At 36.4% G+C, this 22,029-nt stretch overlaps 1 protein-coding gene and 1 pseudogene across 1 annotated transcript; both read left to right on the forward strand.

Annotated features, from left to right (window-relative positions):
- The first annotated feature begins 6 nt into the window (after positions 1-6).
- On the forward strand, positions 7-2,182 carry LOC134278422 (uncharacterized). Its single transcript, XM_062760737.1, has 6 exons — positions 7-69; positions 193-264; positions 690-846; positions 1,049-1,155; positions 1,256-1,331; positions 1,956-2,182. The coding sequence occupies exons 2-6, from the start codon at positions 253-255 to the stop codon at positions 2,180-2,182; spliced, it is 579 nt and encodes a 192-aa protein (XP_062616721.1). The 5' UTR covers positions 7-69; positions 193-252.
- A 6,425-nt stretch (positions 2,183-8,607) lies between these two features.
- Positions 8,608-20,530, forward strand: LOC134278424 (uncharacterized; annotated as a pseudogene).
- Positions 20,531-22,029: the final 1,499 nt, after the last annotated feature.

Raw genomic sequence — 22,029 nt, forward strand, 5'->3', positions numbered from 1 at the left:
TGCTATTGGTGTGACCATGTTAAGAATCCTGAACAATGCAACACAACCACGCAATGTGAGAGAGAAGAGGTTAGAAGAAAACTAGCCTTTTTATTAGCTTATTCATCTATTTTTCGAATTATAATAGAACCTTTTGCTATATAAAAGTTATTTTCAATGCAACATAAATTCACTTTTATAACAATATTGCAGACTTGCTATGTGTTGGAAACTCTTTCATACAGTGGAGAACATTCTTATAACGTGGGATGTATGCATCAGAAGGTAAGAAATTCAAACAACTAGCATGAAACATATGGAGATAACGAAAAGTATCCAAGATCAAAAGTCCATAGAACAATACAAAACAGGAGCAGAGCAAACACGGACCTAAAAAAACAGAAGTGGGATCAGGTGCCATGGAGGAATGAGCATCTCCTGCCAACCGGTCACACCCGCGGCAAGCTCCTTGTCATCATTGGGAAATAACGGAAGTATCCGCCGTCAATTCAGTTTATAAATACTGGACTAATAATAAGTATGAAAAACGTCAATCAGGATTTGACTCAATGATAAATTGCATTTGCTGACCAGGTCATATAACAAGGAAGAAGATCTGTGTCTGTCATAGTCAAATGTATTTTACTCGAATTCAAGGCATCCATGATAATATCCACTGTATGTACTCACTGGACACTTAACTTTGACAGGTCTGCAGTCAGTTCCATACCCAAGCTAGTCATGTCTTTGGTAAGAGAGCAGATCCGGTCGAACTGTCTCTAGATGGCGACTGTTGTTCAGGTGACCTCTGTAACCATCACGCCCTGACCCATGTGACTGCTACTACTACTGCCGCTCCTACAGACAGTACGATAATTATAGATACTGTATATGTATGCAATTTAACCTAGGGTCATCTGTCAAATGTTTAGCTTAATAACATTAAGTAAGGTCAGTTCTCACTGTATCTCATCTTTAATACGTTATTAGGTTTTCTTTCAAAAAAAAAGAAAAGAAGAAATTATTTTTATGCAGAAAAATTGTGTTTAAATCGAATGCTTTCCTATAGTGTGTGCCTACACAGCTGCTAATCACCACTGTCCTACAAACTTCCATCTCGTAGATGGTAAATGTTACATGATTGGAAGTACTGCTCTAAATTACGATGATGCTATGGTAAGTACCATTACCATATTAGTTATTTAATGCCTTCTTCACAGTAGGATTATTTACTTTATTTGCAAAACTTTTTTAAAAAGTGAATTTCGATATTTAGAATTTTTGCAAGACGCACTGTTCCAAACTGGCCGAAAACCTATCACGCGGAGATTACATAGCACTTGAACATTTTGGTAAGATTTCTATAGATTAACCAGAAATAATTGTTTAGGAACTAAGAGGAATTTAAAATATTTTAAACATTACAGGACAATATGAAAGTTTCTTTTGGTTTTAAGATAAAACCACTGTAAGCTACAATTTTTCCTGGCAATAATTGCAATATGAATTGCCCAATTTCAAATAACAACTTTGTAAAAAAATATAATAAAGTGGAGGAATAAACGAATGATGAAACCGAAAAATGAACAGATATATATTAACAGTTTCTACTAATTAAGTAAAAAGGATTATTATAACCTATATGAAACCATATAATATAACTTGGAACAGTTTACGTGTAAACAGCCCCAAATTATGTTATATCGAAAAACATGGGTTAGAAAAAGCTTTATTCCTTGTAATTTGATACCAGTGTAGACAATAAGAGAATTTTTCCATCAAAAATTGCTTCCACTTGAGCATATCTTAAAAATAACGGAGGTAACTTATGTTAAATGATATAAACTAAATCTTTTATCCAATCAAATGACGTGTTACATATAAATTAAATCATTTCAAATTAAAAAAAAGTTTTAAGAAACGTGAATCTGTTTCTTTTTAATTCTTATACTCTTATAATTGAACACATAATTTAGTAAGTGGAAGGAGTCACCTATTCATTGGAGCTCGTGATCCACGAAAGAATGGCGAATTCGTCTGGAACACCAGTGGCAGACATGCAGGTACCTTAAACTATTTTGGAGCCATATTAGGAGTACACAATCCCAAACCATGTGCAAGTTACTCTCCAGTCCGCCCAGGTCTCCATGCTGAAGATTGTACTGATTCTCTAAGGCCCCTGTGTCAGGCGTCTATGAAATAAATCTATATTACACAGTTTTAGACTCTGTTGCTGCTGATTGAGTAATATTTTTTACCCTCTACATTTCAATTTATCGTAAACTTTAAATGATTTGAAAGAGTTCTTTGACATTTAATTCTCCTTTTTGTCCTAATCTTCATTAAAATCCTCCTAAACTTCAATATCAATTGAAAAATATTCACACTAAACTTGCACTGCTAGTTTAGAAAAATCATGCCTTTACTGATTGTTTAATCCTCGTTTAAACAATGTTTACCCGGTGCCAGTTTTAATAACAGGTCCAAAGGTCAAAATTTCCAAATCGAATATGTGATTTCTGTTGACATTATGTAAACAATCCTCACGGTAGCACCTATACCTTGAGATAGGTCGTACGAAAACAATACTTTAGACTTTCTTTTTCGAAGGTATGCGGTAATAGCGGATTTATGCCAAATGAGATTTTTTTCCGGACTACATTTCCTATATCTTTTTAGCTCACCTGAGCCAAAGGCTCAAGTGAGCTTTTCTGATCACAGTTTGTCCGTTGTCTGTCGTCGTTGTTGTCGTCGTAGTCATCATTGTCGTTGTAAACTTTTCACATTTTCATCTTCTTCTCAAGAACCACTGGGCCAAATTCAACCAAACTTGCTACAAAGTATCCTTGGATAAAGGGGATTCAACTTTGTTCAAATGAAGGGCTACGCCCTTTTCCAAGGGGAGATATTTATGAATTAGAGAAAAATTAATGGCATTTTTAAAAAATCTTCTCAAGAACCACTAGGCCAGGAAAGATGAAACTCATGTGGAAACATCCTCAGGTAGTGTAAATTCAAGGAAAGCTGAAACTCATGTGGAATCATCCTCAGATAGTGTAGATTCAAGTTTGTTCAAATCATGACCCCCGGGGCTAGGATGGGGCCAAAATGGCCGATCAAAGTTTTACATAGGAATATATAGGAAAAATCTTCTTTTCAAGAACCACTGGGCCAGGAAAGCTGAAACTCATGTGAAATCATCCTCAGATAGTGTAAATTCAAGTTTGTTCAAATCATGACCCCAGGGGGTAGGGATTAGTAAATATGGCCGATCAAAGTTTTACATAGGAATATATAGGAAAAATCGTTAAAAATCTTCTCAAGAACCATTGAGACAGGAAAGATAAAACTCTTGTGAAATTATTCTCAGGTAGTGTAGATTCATATTTGTTCAAATCATGACCCCCAGGGCTAGGGTGGGGCCAAAATGGCCGACCAAAGTTTTACATTGGAATATATAGTGAAATCTTTTTAAATCTTCTTTTCAAGTACTACAAAGCCATGATTAGTAATATTTACATGGAATCATCCTCAGGTAGTGTAGATTCTAGTTCGTTCAAATCATGATCCAATGGGGTGTTAAAATTTAAGCCCCCCCCCCCTCCCCCAACCTCAGTAAACTTTCAGTTCTGATCTGATATGTGCTTTTTCCTAGCCGATGTGCTCAGGTGAGCGCTGTGGCCCCTGGGCCTCTTGTTTAGTTATGTGGTTCCAGGTTTCACACCCGTAGAGAACAGATGGTAACACTACTGATCGGTATAGGTGAACCATCATCGGAGGATTAGCTCAGGATATGTCAGTCCGACAAAGCGTAGAAGGAATTTCATCCGATTGGAGCATGCCTGAGAAATTCGATATTTGCATTTCGTATTAGAGCTGATAGTTATACCCAAATGTTCACAAACCATTTCGTATTGAATTTTAAATTGTCCTCAGTAGATGCTGGTTGACGCCTTGTTGGACTGGAAAGTAGATTAGTTGACTATAACTGCGCTCTCTGTGTTCTGATGACAGTCGTCGAGGATGTCCTACATTTTTTCTCGAATGTTAAGCTTGTGCCATTTACACATGAGGCCTTTCCTCCATACAGTGTCCAATGCATTAGTTGTATCTATAATGGTTATGTAAACATTTATGCCCATTTCTATGGTATGATATTGTATGATAAACACAGTGACCTATTGCCGTTTTCGTCCGTCGACTCGAGTCGTGTTGTGTATTTACAATTGAACATTTTCAGCTTCTTCTCTGCAACCGCTCAGTTAACCAATTTTGGCAGAAAGCATCTATGGGTGACGGGGAATAAAAATTTCATGGACTCTGTCACCCTAGGCCTGGGGCCTGAGGGTTGGGGCCAAAACCACTAAAATTAATAAAATCTTTAAAAATCTTCTTTACTCCCGGACATAAAGCATTCAAATGGTTGGCATGATTGTAATCAGCATTGAATCCTCTACCAAAATTGATGGCCCCAAGGTCAGGGGTTTTAGTGCTAGGGCGGGACTAACTAGATTATTCAATGAAAAAACATTATTTTTTTGAAAATCTCTGCCCCTGGGCATTAAAAAACTAACCCAATACATAGTTTTTTTTAATAAGGCTGCCCCCTTCAAAATTGTTAATTTCATGGCCCGAGGGTCAGGGGTTCTTAGGTGCTAGGGCCAGGCTATATAGATAATGTAGTGAAAATGTACAAATTCTTTGAAAATCTTCTCTGCTCCTGGGTATTACAGATTATCCAATTGCATATCTATGATCAGGAAAAATGTCTCTTTCAAAATTGTGAATTTCATGGCCTCTGTGTCAGGGTTCTGGAGTTTGGGCGGGGATCTATTAATAATAGTGAAAATACATGAATTCTTTGGCAATCTTCTCTGCTCCTGGGTATTAAATAAACCAAGTACATGGTTATGTTGAATAAGACTGCCTGTTCTACAATTGTGAATTTTATGGCCCGAGGGTCGTGGGTTCTTTTGTTTGGGTGGGGCTCAATTGATTATAAAGTGAAAATGCACAAATTCTTTAAAATTCTTCTCTTTTGCTTAGGAGTATTAAACCTATGAACCAGTACACAATTATGATGATGAATGATGCCACTTCCAAATTTGTGAATTTCGGGGCCCCAGGGTCAGGGGTTCTGGTGTTAGGGCGGGGCTCTAATGAATATATCTAGTGAAAATGCACGAATCTTTTAAAATTCTTTTCCTTTGCTCCAGGGTTTTATCAGTAATCTAAGTAGCTGCAGATCTGTAGCTCTCCGAAAAAAATATTGATAGACCGGAGAGCTACAGTGTCACCCATTGAAAAAACTGTATATTTATTGCGCACAAAAAAGTGCGCTCGGTTCTCGGTTTATTTCTCGATGTTTTTAAACTGTATAATCTCAAGATATTACTAACCATGTGTTCCTAACATATTCTTTGACTCTTTCCACAACAAAACATTCCTCATAATTGTTCTTTATAGTCCTCCTGGCCCTGATATTGTCATCATCGAACATATCGCTTATTAAGGTCTTCCGTTTCCAACGGAAGACCTACTACTGATTCTGTTGGTAAAGATTATTGAGGTCTTCCGTCTTCAGCGGAAGACCTTACTGTTATTCTTAGGTTTCTTTTCCACTATTTTTAAGGTCTTCCGTCTTCAGCGGAAGACCTTCTTGTTATTCGTTTGTTTCTTTTCCACTGTTTTTCTTATTTTTTTTCTTACCGATTTTGTGCACGCGATTTCTCGAAAACGGCTCGTTAGATTTTTATGAAACTTTCAGGTCTGATATAACATTAAAAAATCTCGATACCCTTTTTTTATTTTGATGACGTCACTTCCGGTTCGGAGATTTTCGCAGTTTTGTGATTTTTAAGGGTCAGTTTGTCCGTCGCTCTTCTTAAAAACCGCTCATCACAGGAAGATGAAACCTTTTCAGGAAGATAGAGCAACATATGTAGATTTGCATTGTGTTGTTAACTTTCACTGGAAGTACTGCACATTAACGCTCGGCATGGACTGAAAAAAGTCATATTGAGCTTTTCAAAACTTCTAACACTTTTTCTATTATATCATTTTACTTGTAAATATTTTGTTTAAACATATAGAAGAAAAGTCGTGGAGAATTTTGAGATCTTTCAATTGATATCTCGAAAAAAGGGCTGACCCCTTAAATAAGGGATCTAGAGGGGTGATAAATACCGAGAAAAAAATTAAACAAAATTGACTGAAATAACAAGTAAATCAAAATTGTTAACAAGTCTAAAATATACCGTTTTAAAGAAATTTTATCCCAGGGTACTTTAAATTCTAATTACCCATTTGAAAACGATTTGACCATCGATAGCTCGCAACACTGGACACGATGTCGCATTGATCTGCTCAAAGCATGAAAGTGAATAGATTTGAGTCACATGTTTAATGCTTTGTTATTCATGAGGTCAAAGGCGGGTTGAAATTTGTAAACAAGGTGTCTTTACTATAGGGACAGGTACCCGTGATTTTGCACCTAGCTTTTGGAAAATAACATGTGAGCGCACGACTGTTTCAATTTCTTTCATGAATTAATATGACAAGTTTAACTCTTTTCATTGACCCTATTTACTACAACTTGAAACATCTATGCGCTCATATAAAAATTGGGCTTTCAAAATGGGGGTGTGGCCTAAAGCCTATGGGAAATCGATGTAAACAACGTACCTCTGCTATATTAATCAGATAAATACCCAATTACAGTGCAAGGAAGTGAAAATTGAAAATGAAATTCATAAACAAAAATATTTGATGAAAAGATTGAGACAAAAATATGTAGAAAATCTTTAAACTTATTTTTTTGTAAATTATCGGGGGGCCAAATGTGGACGTTTAAGGACAGATGATACAAACAATTTTTTTCTTTGAAAAAGATTAAATATCATGTCACAAGTTTAGAAAAGTGGATGGTTCTTAGAATATTTTTTCCGAAGAACTGGAAAATAAAATAGATTTGGAAAATATTAGTAATATTTCAATAAAAAAATGAATATAGACAAATCACATTCAGTAAAGGTTTACAAGTGAAAATAAATTTCAGAATATGTTATCCTGGCGCTAAAAGAGTAATATAAACCTTAGAAAAATATATCAAGCCAGGTGAATTTTAAGAGAAAGATCGAAATGACAAAAAATTGGCAATATCACATAGGCTGATTTTTACCATTTAGCTTTTCCTTATAAAATTCACCTGGCTCGGTATATTTTTCTTAAGTTTATATTACACTTTTAGCGCCAAGAAAACATATTCTGAAATTTATTTTCACTTGTAAACCTTTACTGAATTGGATTTGTCTATGTTTGACTTTTCATTGAAATATTACTAATATTTTCCAAGTCTTTTTCATATTCCAGTTCTTTGGAGAAAAAATTCTAAGAACCATCCACTTTTCTAAACTTGTGACATGATATTTAATCTTTTTCAAAGAAAAAATTTGTTTGTATCATCTGTCCTTAAACGATTCATTCTTTACCGACAATACTCACCATGAATTAATTTTAGTTTCAAACATTTATGATTATTTTTATACATGTAGATCATTTTTCTAGTCATCTGGGGGGAGGGGAATTGATATTTTTTTACGTAACTTATTATCTGAGCTTGTGAGTCTGATCCCCTTTCTTCTGTGTAAAGTATTTTATGTTCCTTTATTATTATTACAAGACCGAAGCCAAGTCAACTGACCTAGTTTTTCATATATTAAAAAAAATAATAAAAGTGTTGAAAGTGAAAAAATGTCATTTATTTAAGCAAAACAAAAAAAAAACACATATTAAGGGGGTCAGAAAAGACTAGAGAAAACTTAGAAAGAACACAAAAAATCTTTGGTATCATATTATGCAATCTGACCCCCTAAAATTGAATATAGCATAAAGCAGGCACTGATATGCTGTCATCAAAAAAGGTGGGAAAAAAGAAAATAGTAACTGAAAAAAAGTGAAAGAAAGGGGGTGGATGGAGGGTTTTTCGACAAAAATTTTCCCTTGCAATTTAGCTTGACTTTCTCCTCTGGTAAATAAAAAACAATTATCACGTGATTGGGAGAAGCCACGCTGATTGGCTGTAAATTAAAACAATTGTGTCATAGACTAAAAATAGACATAAATAGTTTGTAAGTAGTTTGTAGCCTGCCGAGCATTTGAAGACATAAAAACATTGATGCACTTATGCAATATACATATGTTGGTAAATAAACTCTCATTTTGCTTATTTGTATGCTAAAAAATTTGTATTTGATTATTCAATGTTGGGTACTTTATGCTCAGACGCGGATCCAGAAATTGAAGTTAGAGGGGGCGCCAAAAGTAGGTAAGGGGCCTTGGGCCGCCTTGAGGCCCCCAGTGGCCCCACGGCAAAGCTCCTGAATTCTAGAGATTCTATAGGGTAAAAATGAGATCTACCGAGTAGACATTTTTACTTTTACTCCACGAAACTATTATTTAAGCTAACTTTGACAATTTTAGGGGGCGCGCACCAGGTGCGCCACTCCCCTTAAATCCCCCAGTGATGCTTGTTTCTAGACCTTAAATGCATGAATAACCATGTAGCAGATTGTAGAATGATGAATTATACCAGATCCCCACTGAGAACGACTGATAACGAGTAGCATCATCACTTGCCGATTTGTGGAGGGAGCAACCAGACGTGTTTTTCACCAGAATTAGATCACCCCTATTTAGCATTGATTCTGCATTAAGGTATGTAAGGGTATTTTACTGATTGGGATACATGTATGTCTACGTTGAGGTAGATATATTATATATGTATATATTATTGTGCGACAGTTATTTAAACCTACGTTGAGGTGATGGGGAATAATTTAAAGAGATACATATGTATTTTGTTGAAGCGGTTTATTAAGCCCGTGTCACACTGTCACGATTTTTGGCTACGATAGAGTACGAGTTAAAAAATCGCAGTAATTCGGCGTTCATCGTAGAGATAGTCGTAGGATATCTTCTTAACTCGTGTTTCATCGTAGCAAATCTCCAAACGCGGCGATTGTTTTGAGCATGTTCAAAACAATCGTGGCCACGGTACGATTTTTAATTATCCGTAAGCGATCGTACAGAAATCGCAATACACTCGTACACATAATCGTTGTAAATCTTCAACGTTCGTGGGACACTCGTAGAAATTCGTAGAACTTCCGACTCTGCGAGTTTCCTACGATTTATCGCGAGTGTCCCACGAGTTTCTTCGAGTGTTTCTCGACTCAAAAGGAATGTCCTACGATTTCATGCGAATATGATACGAACACATGCGATTGACGGCGAGTGCAATACAAGTACCGTGCGAGTGAACTGCGAAAAAGTACGATTGTACGCGTTGACTGATTGCTGATTGCTCCTTATTCACGGTATGGATTATTTTAAGTTATGATTGGTGTTTTATGTTATTTTTATTTTCTTTACAAAGTACATTGTACTGTAATGATTATCATTAAAGTTACTGATCTACATGTAATTCAGTTGTTGATTGTCAGGCTTTACACATATGTAATTACGAGTGTTTGCATTTTAAGTTTGTGTTTTATTTCTAATTTGTTCAGAAAATGAGTATTAACATTGTCCAATGCTTCACGTTTATTGATACACAATAAATTTAAAACAATATCCTGATTCATTTATTCATTACAATATGGTACATTTAAATAAAACGGCCGTCAGCAGAATCATCAGAACACACATACAAATCTTAAAAATCATAATCATTATATCATGTCATTCTGCCAGGGAACCGCCCTAGCAGGTGAATTGTAGTAGTGCTTCAGGTACAGTCTCTGGGTCTTCGCTGCTATAGTTGCTCGATTACATCCACCAACGTTATTCAAGTCTGTAAGGTTTGCACAGTCTCTCCAAGCTCGCGGAACCACGTGATGATTTAAGTCCTCCTCGTCAAGATTTTCGTTTTGGAGATTTGGAAATCTCATTCGCATGAAATTATGAAGACAGCAACATGCTAATACAATAGATGAAAAAGTTTCTGGTTCTTGACGCATTGGAGCTAAGAGGCATTGCCATCTGTTGGCAAGTATTCCAAATGCATTTTCTACAACGCGCCTTGCTCTGCTGAGTTACGCTCCTCATTGGTCAATGTCTTTCTTGCGAAAGGTTTCATAAGCCATGTCCTGATAAGGAAGGCGTCATCACCCACGATGAAATTCTGTTAATATTTGGTAGAGGGACATCTTCTGGAAATCAAATATTATGATTTTCGACGACATCTTTTAATTCTGAGTTGTTAAACACTGTAGCATCTGATGCAGAACCATTTGCACCTACGTCAACCCAGATGAACTTATAATCAGCATCAACAAGCCCCATAAGAATGAGGAGGTGGAACCCTTTGTAGTTGTAATAAAGTGATCCTCCGTTTCGAGGGCATTTTATAGCAATATGTTTCCCATCCAAAGCACCAAGGACATGGTCCAGGTTCCTTCTATTTCTGAACTGCTCAGCTATTTGTTGCCACTCATCTGTAGTTGTTGGACATTTAATTACTTCATCACCATATTCCGCTACTATACTTTCAAAACTTCACGAACCAGCAAGGAAATCGTATTATGTGGAACTCGAAATCCGTACATCAGACTTGTGTAAGACTCTCCTGTTGCTAAATACCGAAGTGTAATGGCCAACTTTAATCCAGGTTTCAAAGCCTTTCTGAACCATGTGTCTTGTTTTTGTAATCTAGGACTCAATCTGTCTACAAGCTCTCTGAACATACCTGGCTCTACTCTGAGAAAGTCTGGCTCTACTGTGAGAAAGTTTTTGAATGACAATACATCCTCCGTTTCAAGTTCTTTCATCAAGCGATCGAAATATCCATACTGAGTCCGTCTGGTGATCCATGGTCTTATCCAGTATCTTCTTCTTTGCCTCTGTGGACGCCCGTTATGTAATAAATGGCAATTGCCTCGTCATTTTCTGCAATATTCTGATCAAGTTCCCCCAAATATTGCAGCAGTTGAAGCCTCCGCACGGTAGCTACTGCCATAATTATACAACTTCGAAATTAAGCAACCCTTTCCCTCTATATATATACTCAAATCAAGTATAGTCGTAAGAACTCGTCACTGTTCGTGGGAATATCGTGTGTGCATCGTACAGACTCGTAGGTATTCGTAAGAGCTTCGTTTAAAATCGTGTCTTATCGTACAAATTCGTGTAAGGATCGTATTGCGTTCGCTATGTGATCGTCCTTGTTCGTACATAACTCGCCAAAACTCGTTCTGTTATCGTATAAGCCTCGTACATTGTTGAGCGGACATCGTAGTCGTATCGTGACACACTGAAAAAAAATCATCCTCTGTCAAAAAATGCTAGGCTAGCGTGGCGATTGTCGGCGATTTCTGGTTTTTTGTAAGTCGTCTGGAATCGTAGCAAAAATCGTGACAGTGTGACACGGCCTTTACTGATTTTATCCACATTGAGCAGTTGAAGTAGAAATATTGTGCTGTTCAATCTATGTTATTATTTAAATCCACGTTGAGGTGGATATACATGGAGGTAGATGCATATTTGTGGAAGCGCTAAATTATATAAGAAATCCACGCTGAGGTGGTAATGAATAATTATATATAATTTACTAAAAAATGGAGATATATTAATTTAAATGCAAGTTGATGTAGAGATGAATGGAGGTACAGATATATACAGTATTTATTGAACGCGCTAAAGTAATATGAATTCCACGTTGAGGTGGAGGTGAAATGGAGATATATATACACTGTATATGTAAATTTAATTGCACTGAGTCAATATTTAAACCCACATTGAGGTGGAGGTAGAGGCATATGTTATTGAATGAAATGTTGATACTTAAAGTTATCCACGTTGAGGTGGATGTCTAAATCTAATGAGTTATGCCTAGGTCACATTTCCCGGCCGGTAGCCGTAGACCGGTGGTAATCGGTGGTAATCCGTGGTGTTAACGATGCCCCAACATCGGTCCACATCGGCCAAATAGTCCTTAAAGTATCAGTCACATTATCCAGCGATGGGTATGCGATGGCAACCAATGAGTTTTATGATAAAAATGGCTTGGTTGCCGGCCGGACTTACAAAGGCCCAGCGATGCATTGCTATCATAAAACGATGTTCCAGGATAATCGGCCGATGTATACAGTACCCGAATCGTTATTCTTTACAAAACTATCGTGTCCTATCGTGCGTGTATCCTATCGTATCGTGCGTGTATCCTATCGTATCGTGTTTTCCGTGTATCGTGTTTTGCGTTTTCTATCGTGTTTTCCGTTTATCGTGTTTTGCGTTTATCGTGTAGATCGTTTATCAAGTTCTATCGTGTATCGTGTTTTGCGTTTATCGTGTATATTCGGAAACCCTCATTTTTTATCTTTACTACAGGAAGAAGCTACCGAGGTATTCCGAGTTTCTTTTCCGTTTTGTTAACTAAAATAAGATTATTTTTACCAAGAAAAAGAAAAGATAGTTTAGTTCCTTAGTTTTTCATCATTTAAAGGAATATTAAAGCGTGGAGGGAAAAGAATAAATATTTAAATAATATAATTAATAAATTAAACAATTAATGATAAATTAAATTAAGAAAATAATCGTATCATAGACAAGCAGAGAATCAAAATTAATTTTTGAAAATGAAATAATCGATTCCCTATTGTTTTTTTATTCATGGAATTGAGTCACTAGAGGATTATTTTCCGTAAGTCACGAAAAATTTTAATAATAATTAACAGAGGATTTATATGTATCTTTTTTAATTGCAATAATTATTCTTTTTTTTTTTCTCCCGATCAATCGTCAGGTAATATCAGGAATGTGTTTTCGCCTCTGATCTGCATGTACACGTATGCACAATTATTTAAAATCTTGATTTAAAAAAAATAATAACGAAGGATTTAAGACATTGATCCAGATAATTTTTATACAGATTTTCTCCGTATAGGTACAATTTTTTAAATTTATTTTTATCACTATCTAATTAGTTAAATTTCTTAATATGTCTAAATCTAAAAACGAATTATATCAAAATTATAAAATGTAATGCAGGAAAATGCTATACCCAATTCATCACACCATGCATGGCAGTTACTATAAAATAGAAGTTTTACATTAATTCTAAAAATAATAAACAGGAAAAACATGATGACTTTGAACAGCTTACACTGTATATTAGATTACCGGGTAAGTCTAAAATAATTTTCAGGGTTTAATAATTCATTAGAAACAGTTTAGTAGCAATGATTTATAATTACTTAGTCGGAAAAGTCGCATTTCACCCTTTTAATATTTGTTTCTAATTTTTTGTGTTTTCTATTGTAAAGAAAAAAAGTCATTCAATGTTCGTTAATTAATACGAGGTTTTAAGTACATGAACATAAGTTAGAGCTTAGCGTAAACGTACACGTACATGTGCAGTTGTAGCAGATTCATATCTGTTGACACAGCTAGGTTAATGTATTAATGCAGAGCGCTATTATATTAACAATTATTTCGATTTCTACTCAGGAAATAAATTTTCTTGAACTATATATTTCTTTAAAGCTGATTTCTTTGGACCTGTCTTTCGGCCGGTCTTCTACATGTATTTTTTCCCTAGGATTTTAATATTTAATTGCGATTTTTGGATACACCGCAGATTGTAAGCTTTATACATTAAATACAAATATTTAATTTATTGCGTTAATTTCTTCCGTGAAATAATTTAGTATTTGTAGATAAATTTATTAGGTACAAATGTATATTTTTTCCATAAATAAGAAATCTATTAATTTATAGAGATTCATTAATTTATAATAGTACCCGTGAGAAACGGCACATTATTTTTGTAAAATTACCACTGATCTCAATTTTGTTTATTATAGTAATTAAACGTACTTTATAATTTAGATTTGAAGCTTTGCAAGTACTTAATTTAAAATATTGTAGTAACTAAACAAAATAATCTTTTCGTCTTGTCAGAAAACGTTCCGCATTTTGAAACAATCCTATCAGGTTTTGCGTTTATCCTATCGTGAAGATCGTTTATCAGGTCTATCGTGTTTTGCGTTTATCGTGTTTTGCGTGTATCGTGTTTTGCGTTTATCGTGTTTTGCGTTTATCCTATCGTGCGTGTATCCTGTCCTATCGTGCGTGTATCCTATCGTATCGTGCGTGTATCCTATCGTATCGTGCGTGTATCCTATCGTATCGTGTATCCTGTAAAGAATAACGATGCGGGTACTGTATTACATCGCTCATACAATGGTAAACGTCGTTCGTACATCGGTCGACTACGGGCTAATGCTTGGTCGAATATCGACAGATGTTCGGTCGTTATCTGTTGAACACCATTAAACTCCCCGATGACCTTAGATTCAACAGATATTGGACGATGTTCGGCCATACATCGGCCGATCCTTGAAAGACGTGTTAATGATGGGTTGCCGATGAAGAGCGATGTGAGGCGTCGTTGGAGACATCGCTGAATTTTAACTAAGAATTATTTCCTACCGATGACCCCACCGATTTGCAAAATGGCCTCAGTCACCGTCTGATCACTAGTGGTGCCCGGCCGGCAACCACGCCATTTTCATCAAAAAACGCATCGGTTTCTCATCGTATACCCTATCGCTGGATAATGTGACTGATACTTTAATTAAGTGTAAGCCAACGTCGAGTTAGCGGTAAAGGTGATATAACAATATCATAAATGCTTGGATGATATTAATGATGTTGTGGACTAGAGGAAAGACAGATAGAAAAAAAAAGAACAGAAAATCAAGTTAAAGTGGGAAATGCGGGGTGAAATAAGACATGAAATTAGGACATTAAATTACTGTTGACATGAAAGTATCAAAGTAGAATAGAGTATGAAATAAAGAAAATATATTGGATATAAATATAGCGGGTTTGTCTATCTGATAGTGATGTAAAAATACGTGAAACTGCAATTCATTCCTATAATTAAAATTAAGAAAATGAGATTCGTTCCTATAATTAAGATTATTAATGTGATTAATACAGATATTAAAATGGATAGTAGAAAGATTGTTGAGTAAGTTTTCACATGCCAGATTACTTTTGTAAAAGTATTTTGTTTTTCTTTGTGTAGATGCCGCCACCTGCGGTATTACGGAAAAGGCACTCGCTTAGGGGGAAATACATTTTCCCTCTAATTAAACGTGTAAGGGCAGCTGAGGAACCAGTTGGGAACTTGGCAAGGGTGAAAATGAACACCCCTACGGAGAACATGGACAGAGAAGAAATGAACACCGCCTTTGAAGGCCTTACAGGCGAATCGGCAAACGAGTGTCTCCAGATGGTTGGCGGGAGACAAGATGATGATCTGAGAAAGCTGTTACATTTTACAATCTTGTATGCAAACGAGGTCGGTCAACCAGATGGCCAGGATTTAGAGACAGAAGAAATTGGTAATTAAAGGGGATACTTTCTAGTAGAATTGTATTAAGTTGATAAGAGATTAATTGTAAATGATCGGTTATTGATCGATTAATCAATTCAATCTCGACTGTTCAAGATTTTGTTACGTACAATATAACCGTACTATGAATTGTGTTCTGGTCAAAGTTGTTCAAACGCTTTATTGATTTCAATATTTAGGCTGGAAATTAGCCAATGACCAAGAAACAAAAGAAGTCAGACCAGGGACTGGAGAAAAGAATATTGGAGCTGGAAAAATGCCGAAAAAACGAAGGAGAAGAAGAACTGGGAAATTTGAAAGCGAAGGTGAGGGGTTTATGCATGCAGACGGAACCTAGCGTCCCGCTGATTCTTGTCTGTATAGAGGAGCTGGCTAGAACTGCGCGAAAATCAAACCACGACGAAGCGCCAGTATTTGAAGAATTATCAAGACAAGCTAACTGCAATAAGGAAAAACTAGATATTCCTTCATTTTGCATGAGTGTACTTGGAGGGAAAGCGACTGACGTAGTCAGCAAAGCGTTGGCGAAAGCTTTGAAGACGAAGACAGAATCGGGAGACAGTAGTAGCCAAGGAAAAGCCGCAGAGACTCAACATCAGTCCCCGATGATGAATTTATATCCCCACCCATCTCAAGCCTATTGGGGATTCGGGCAGGGGAATTTTGTCCCCCCAATGTATCCATATGGGGATATACGGGGTATAGAAAATATCAGAGAGGTTTTGGCCGGGGTCAATCAGCCAGGGGAAATTGTCTGTTTTGCGGCGCGTCTGGTCATTATGTTCGTGACTGTCTAAAGATGAAAGCGGCTAGGGGAAAGTAAAGAAATATCGAAATTGTGACAATGAGACATTCCTTGTAACATACAACCTCTTAAAAAAAAGGAATAGTGTCCATTAAAATGAGAAATTGTACGTGACTAATCGTTTACCATTGTGTATATTGTTTTGTAATCCCCAACTGCTGTATCATCACTAATCGTCTTTTGTTAGTTTCTTTTAATTGATTATCAACATGTTGCCGCTATCAATTTTGAATTTCTTATTGTATATATTTTTTCTTTACCTTTATGCTCTGATGGACACCAAATTGGTATTAATAAATCTTATCTTATTGTTTTGGAATGATAGAGTAGAATGCCAGAGTAAAATTTTAATTTACTGTTTCTATCCTTTAACCTGATATCCGGGGACTCTGAAGCCCTAGTGAGCTCGCTCACGTGGATTGCAGGTTTGGGATCCAATCTTCAGCGTTATTTCGTAGAGATGCTTTATTTGAAAATATTTCTTTATTCCAAACAGGAATTTGAGATTGAAGTCCCGGAATGGGAAAGATGTGAGTCATTCGATCCGGAGAAAAGTGTATTGGAAAAGAGAGAGCATCCTACGTGGATAACACTGAAAGAAAGTGATCCCAAGCCTGCATTCCACGTAAATGAACAGTTTAAGTTGTATGACGATAAAATAGATATTGATTTGGTTGTACGAAATCCAGATACTTTTGTGTCGGGAGAAATTCATAATTGTTCAAATGAATGGTTAGATATTACTGGGAAAATATCTGATAATATGTCTAAGATGGTACAGAATTGGGTGGACGCAGGGATTGACGCACAGTCTTTTATGCGCTCATTTAAAGGGAATTAGAAAGGGAGATCTTTTGATTCAGATAGTCCACCGAAACAGTATTTTCCTAATTCATTGTCGTGCAAATCGTACACCTCCTTTATAAGAAAGGAAATAAGTGAAAGGTTGAAAAACGGGTCCTTTAGATTATGGGGAAGAGTAGGCGAGTGTCCTCTCCCTAGGGTCATCATGCCTTTGACTGTTGAACCTAGCAAACCTAGACTTTGTCATGATGCACGGTATATAAATTTGTGGACGAGAGATTTGCCGTTTAGTCTCGATACTCTAAAAGATGTACATAGATTAGTAGAAAAGGAATCGTTCGTGATATGTTGTGATGAGAAATCGGGGCATGATCACATGAAACTTACGAGAGAATCTGAAGAGTATTTCAGCGTTCAGTTTGGGGGATGGATATTTACATATACTACACTGCCCTTTGGTTGGGAAGCTTCACCATACATATATCAAATGCTAGGCATGCAAGTTACGTCGATGTTCAGAGATTTAGATTTGAATACAGTTCAATATATAGATGATAGGTTTATGGTTTTTAATTCAGACGTTCGAAGTTGTACATCATTTCAGAGTGACATCGTTCACAGTCCTGTAGAAATGGTTAAGTTGGTTGTAACTCGTCTGACAAATCTTGGTTACACACTGGCTTTGAAGAAATGTCAACTAATTCCGTCGACTTTGGTGAGGTACTTAGGTTTTTATGTTGATTCTATAAAACAAGCATATCTATTACCGGAGGATAAGAAGGAAAAATTCATTGCACTAAGAGAGACAATTTTGGGTCATGATGAGGTTGATGTTAGAACTCTTCAACAATTTGCAGGGAAATGTGTTTCAATGTCGTTAGTCATACCTGGTGCTAAACTTTATACTCGGGAAATAAATGCAGCTATTTCACTGGGTTTAAGAAACAGCAGGAAAATTAAGATGACTGGAACTTTATATGAAGAAGTTAAGTACTGGCGTTTTGTAGATAGTTGGAAAGGGTATGCACCGTGGAGATCAGAGAGACACTTACAAATCTCGATTTCAACAGATGCATCTTTATTTCGGTATGGGATAGCCATTTTGTCGGGAAAGGATAAAGGTGATGTCTTTGGCGATTTTTGGTCAGAAGGGGATGTTAGGCCTATTCATCAGAAGGAGGCGTCAGCTGTTCTTAAGGCATTACAGTCTTTGAAATCAGATGTTAAGGATCATAGGGTCGATTTGTTTGTTGATGATATGGCTGTTGTATATGCTTGGGAAAATCAGGGATCAAAAGATGTCCATTTGTCAGCGATAATGAAAGACATTTTTCAGATGGTTTGTGCTTTGAATATAGATTTAAAATTGCACTACATTCAGTCAAAATCAAATATGGCGGATTACCCATCAAGGAAAATTTCTTATGTTGATAGCATGTTGGCTGTTGAGACATGGAGTTTAGTGGAGAACGTATTCGGGCCACATTCTGTGGATCTAATGGCAACTGATGCCAATGCAATGAGTGATTCAGATGGAAAACAGTTACGTCATTTCACACAATATCCATCCCCTCAGTCTGCCGGCGTGAACGTATTTGCACAAGAGCTTTCAAAAGAAACAAATCCATATGTGTTTTCTCCTTTTAACCTGATATTACCCGTATTGTGTTTATTGAGGGAACATAGACTCAAACAATGTACCGTTGTAGTGCCAGTCATGATTCCGAAACCGGTATGGTGGCCTGTATTAATGTCATTTTGTGTTGCATCAATAACACTTGGGGAAAAAGGGGACAGAAACATAATCAAGCTTCCCTCTAAGAGTGATTTTATAAATGATGGTATTGGTCTAAAATGGGATTTGAAAGCCTATAAAATGGATTTTAGTGGTTAAAATGAACGTATGATTTACATTCCTATTTTCAGGGCTCTACGGGAGATTCCATTGATTTGTTTGATATAGACGAAAGGCTAAATATCTTGAAATCTCATGGAGAGCAGTCGACACATGCAAAGAAACGCAAAAGTTTAGAAGTTCGCTTGAAAAGTTTTCTTTCAGCTTTACCACATACACCAACTGTTATGTCGGTTATGCCCAAAGATACTTGTAGGTTTTTAGTATGGAGTGATAAGTTTGGTAAAACTCAGATTCATGGAACGTCTTGTGCACACATCGGGAAATATGGTGTATATAAATGCGGCTGTGCTACAAGATTAGCGGCGGGAACATTGCATGGCTTGATTCAAAATCTTTCTGAAATTTTGTGTATGTACGGTAGAGGTCGTTCATGGGATATAGCGACAGCCACAGGAAATCCATGCCTATCTCCAGAAGTTCAATGTTAAGAGAGATCCTGTAAACTTGAGCAAGCGAAATCCCGCATTTTACCAAAGCAAGCAAAACCAATATTTCTGGGAAAACTGCAAAAGATATCCACATACATTGATAGGGAATTGTCTCGTCATGATTTATCATTGAGAGAAAAGTATTGCCTTGTGAGAGACCAAGCAGTATTTAAATTGCAATTTTTCGCAGGCGATAGGGCAAGTGATATTTCTAACATCCTGTCACAAGAAGTCAAGACGTTGCCCGATTCGTCGGTGTTCGTGTTTAACCACACATACGGTAAAACAATTCGAGGAGATGGAAAGTGTAATACTTTTGTTATTAAAAGATCTAAAGACGAAGTAATATGTCCTGTTTTGGGACTCGAACGTTATTATAAATGGACAACTGATAATGGGATAAATATAAGATTAGGTCATTTGTTTAGACCAGTTACTGAGAAAGGTAGAGTTCTGAATGAAAAGTTGGGATATTCAGCAATGTATGAAAGATTGAAATGCTATTTAGTTACGTTAGGAATATATGAGGGAGAAACCCCACACAGTTTAAGGGGAGGTCTCGCTATTACAATGGCTGTTTCGGGTGCGGTTAAGGGTCCTGGGGAACTCATGCACCATGTAGGGTGGTCAACTGAAAGTTCGGCACACTATTACAGTAGATCAAAATCTTTGACAGATGCTAGTAGAGTGGCGGGTAATACTGCCAAAATCACAAGTGATAGGGGGGATATAGAACTATTTTATAAAACACATGGGGATATGTCAGCATTGTCACCCGCCTTCAACTGATGTACATGCATGTTATTACATGTTCATAATATGTTATCACAGTTATTATATACGGGTGTATAATTATGTGTTAAATGTAATTTAGCTGTTTGTATTTAAATACTGACACCTGTTATTGATTGTTGAACAGAATAAATGAATAAATACATGCATTATAAATTAATTATTTTGGAGTGGGTATTGGGAGAAGTTAGTTTTTAATGTGGTACAGGTGAAGGAGAAAATTTGACCAGGAATATTTTCTAATTCTGATTTCAACCCAGTACTTAATATAGAAGTGCGTATGAGGTTCAGATAGTTCTCAGTGGGGATATATTAAGATCCCCACTGAGAACTACTGATAACGAGTAGCATCATCACTTGCCGATTTGTGGATGGTGAATAACAGGAGGAGGTTTTAACCAGTATACTGTTAATGTTACTGACGGGCATTTTCAGGTGTTTGTCGTTTGTCGGGTATTTGAAAAAGAAAAATTAAGAAAGAAAACCTTGTACGTTCTTCTAATTCTGATTTCAACCCAGTACTTAATATAGAAGTGCGTATGAGGTTCAGATAGTTCTCAGTGGGGATATATTAATAACTGTTGCGTCAGAAGGTTGCAAACCTAGTGTAGTCGAGTTGCATGCCCAACCATTCAAGTTTTCTTTCATACATTGTTTTGACTGATAAGAGAGATAAGATAACATTCCGATTGTAAGCGCAACACAAACGTTTTCAGAATAATTATTGTCGGTAAGTGCAGTTAATAAAATGTACTTTCTTTTTTACTCTGCGTACAGAAACATCCATATCTCAACTAAACCTTTCATTTCTTAAATTGAAGTAATCTTTCTTTTACGTAATGATGGAATTTTCGTTCAGACAGCATGTGATGATATAGATGCTACTGTTTGTGAAAAGTTTCGGAATAAACAGGATATTTGCTTCGACCAATGTCTGTCAAAGCTTTGTCCAAGAACATGCCTAAGATGTCGTTAGTCTCGCTCTCTCTCTCTCTCTCTCTCTCTCTCTCTCTCTCTCATTACGGTCAATCATCTAATAATTCACTACAATCAGGAAAACATTTACTAAGTATTAAGAAACGCTATTGAATATTCATAAGAATTAAGGACTGCTATATGACAAAGACATACATCTGAATATCTTTAATTGTCAGGGATTTGTTTCAGCATTGAAATGTCAAACTGTGATTCTGTAACGAACGTAAGCGATTGTAATTCTACAAAATGACTTTTTTTTACTTCAGCGGAATGTTATTGGTGTGATCATGTGAAGACTCCTGAACAATGCAACACAACCACACAATGTCACAATGTGACAGGGAAGAGGTTATAGCTCGCCTAAGTCTATTTATTTCTTGTGGTTTTTATTTAGTCCTGTAAATCATGTTTGAAAATTAAATGAATGGAAATTTATTTTGAAACACTAAATCATAATTTTATTCCAGATCTGCTATGTACTGGACACTCTTTCATACATTGAGGAACGTTTCTACAAGGCTGGATGTATGCATCAGAAGGCAAGTTATTCAAACATTTAGTACTAAATTCATATTCTCATGACTGCGTTTCGATTGTTTTATAAAAGAGCATGTAATGAAAAACTTTGTCTGCTCTTTTGCATGGTAATAAGGATACTTTCGAAAGGTCTGCAGTCAGTTCCATACCCAAGCTAGTCATGTCTTTGGTAAGAGAGCAGATCCAGTGGAACTGACGCTAGATGGCGATTGTTGTTCAGGCGACCTCTGTAATCATCATGCCCTGACCCACGTGACTGCTACTACTACTGCTGATTCTTCAAGCAGTACGTTGATCATAAATATATGTATGCTTATGATGCAAAGAATTTAACCTAGGTCCATTTGTCAAAGGGTTGATTAAATAG

The sequence above is a fragment of the Saccostrea cucullata genome, unplaced genomic scaffold (assembly GCF_032062105.1).
Source record: "Saccostrea cucullata isolate Sc308-1 unplaced genomic scaffold, CSIRO_AGI_Scuc_v1 ctg6359, whole genome shotgun sequence".
Classification (NCBI taxonomy): Eukaryota; Metazoa; Mollusca; class Bivalvia; order Ostreida; family Ostreidae; genus Saccostrea; species Saccostrea cuccullata.

Excerpts from the sequence above, each read along its gene's own strand:
- LOC134278422 (XM_062760737.1), top strand. Across the intron at positions 847-1,048 it reads TACTGCCGCTCCTACAGACA|TGTGTGCCTACACAGCTGCT; the intron begins GTACGATAATTA and ends GCTTTCCTATAG. Across the intron at positions 1,332-1,955 it reads CATAGCACTTGAACATTTTG|TAAGTGGAAGGAGTCACCTA; the intron begins GTAAGATTTCTA and ends CACATAATTTAG.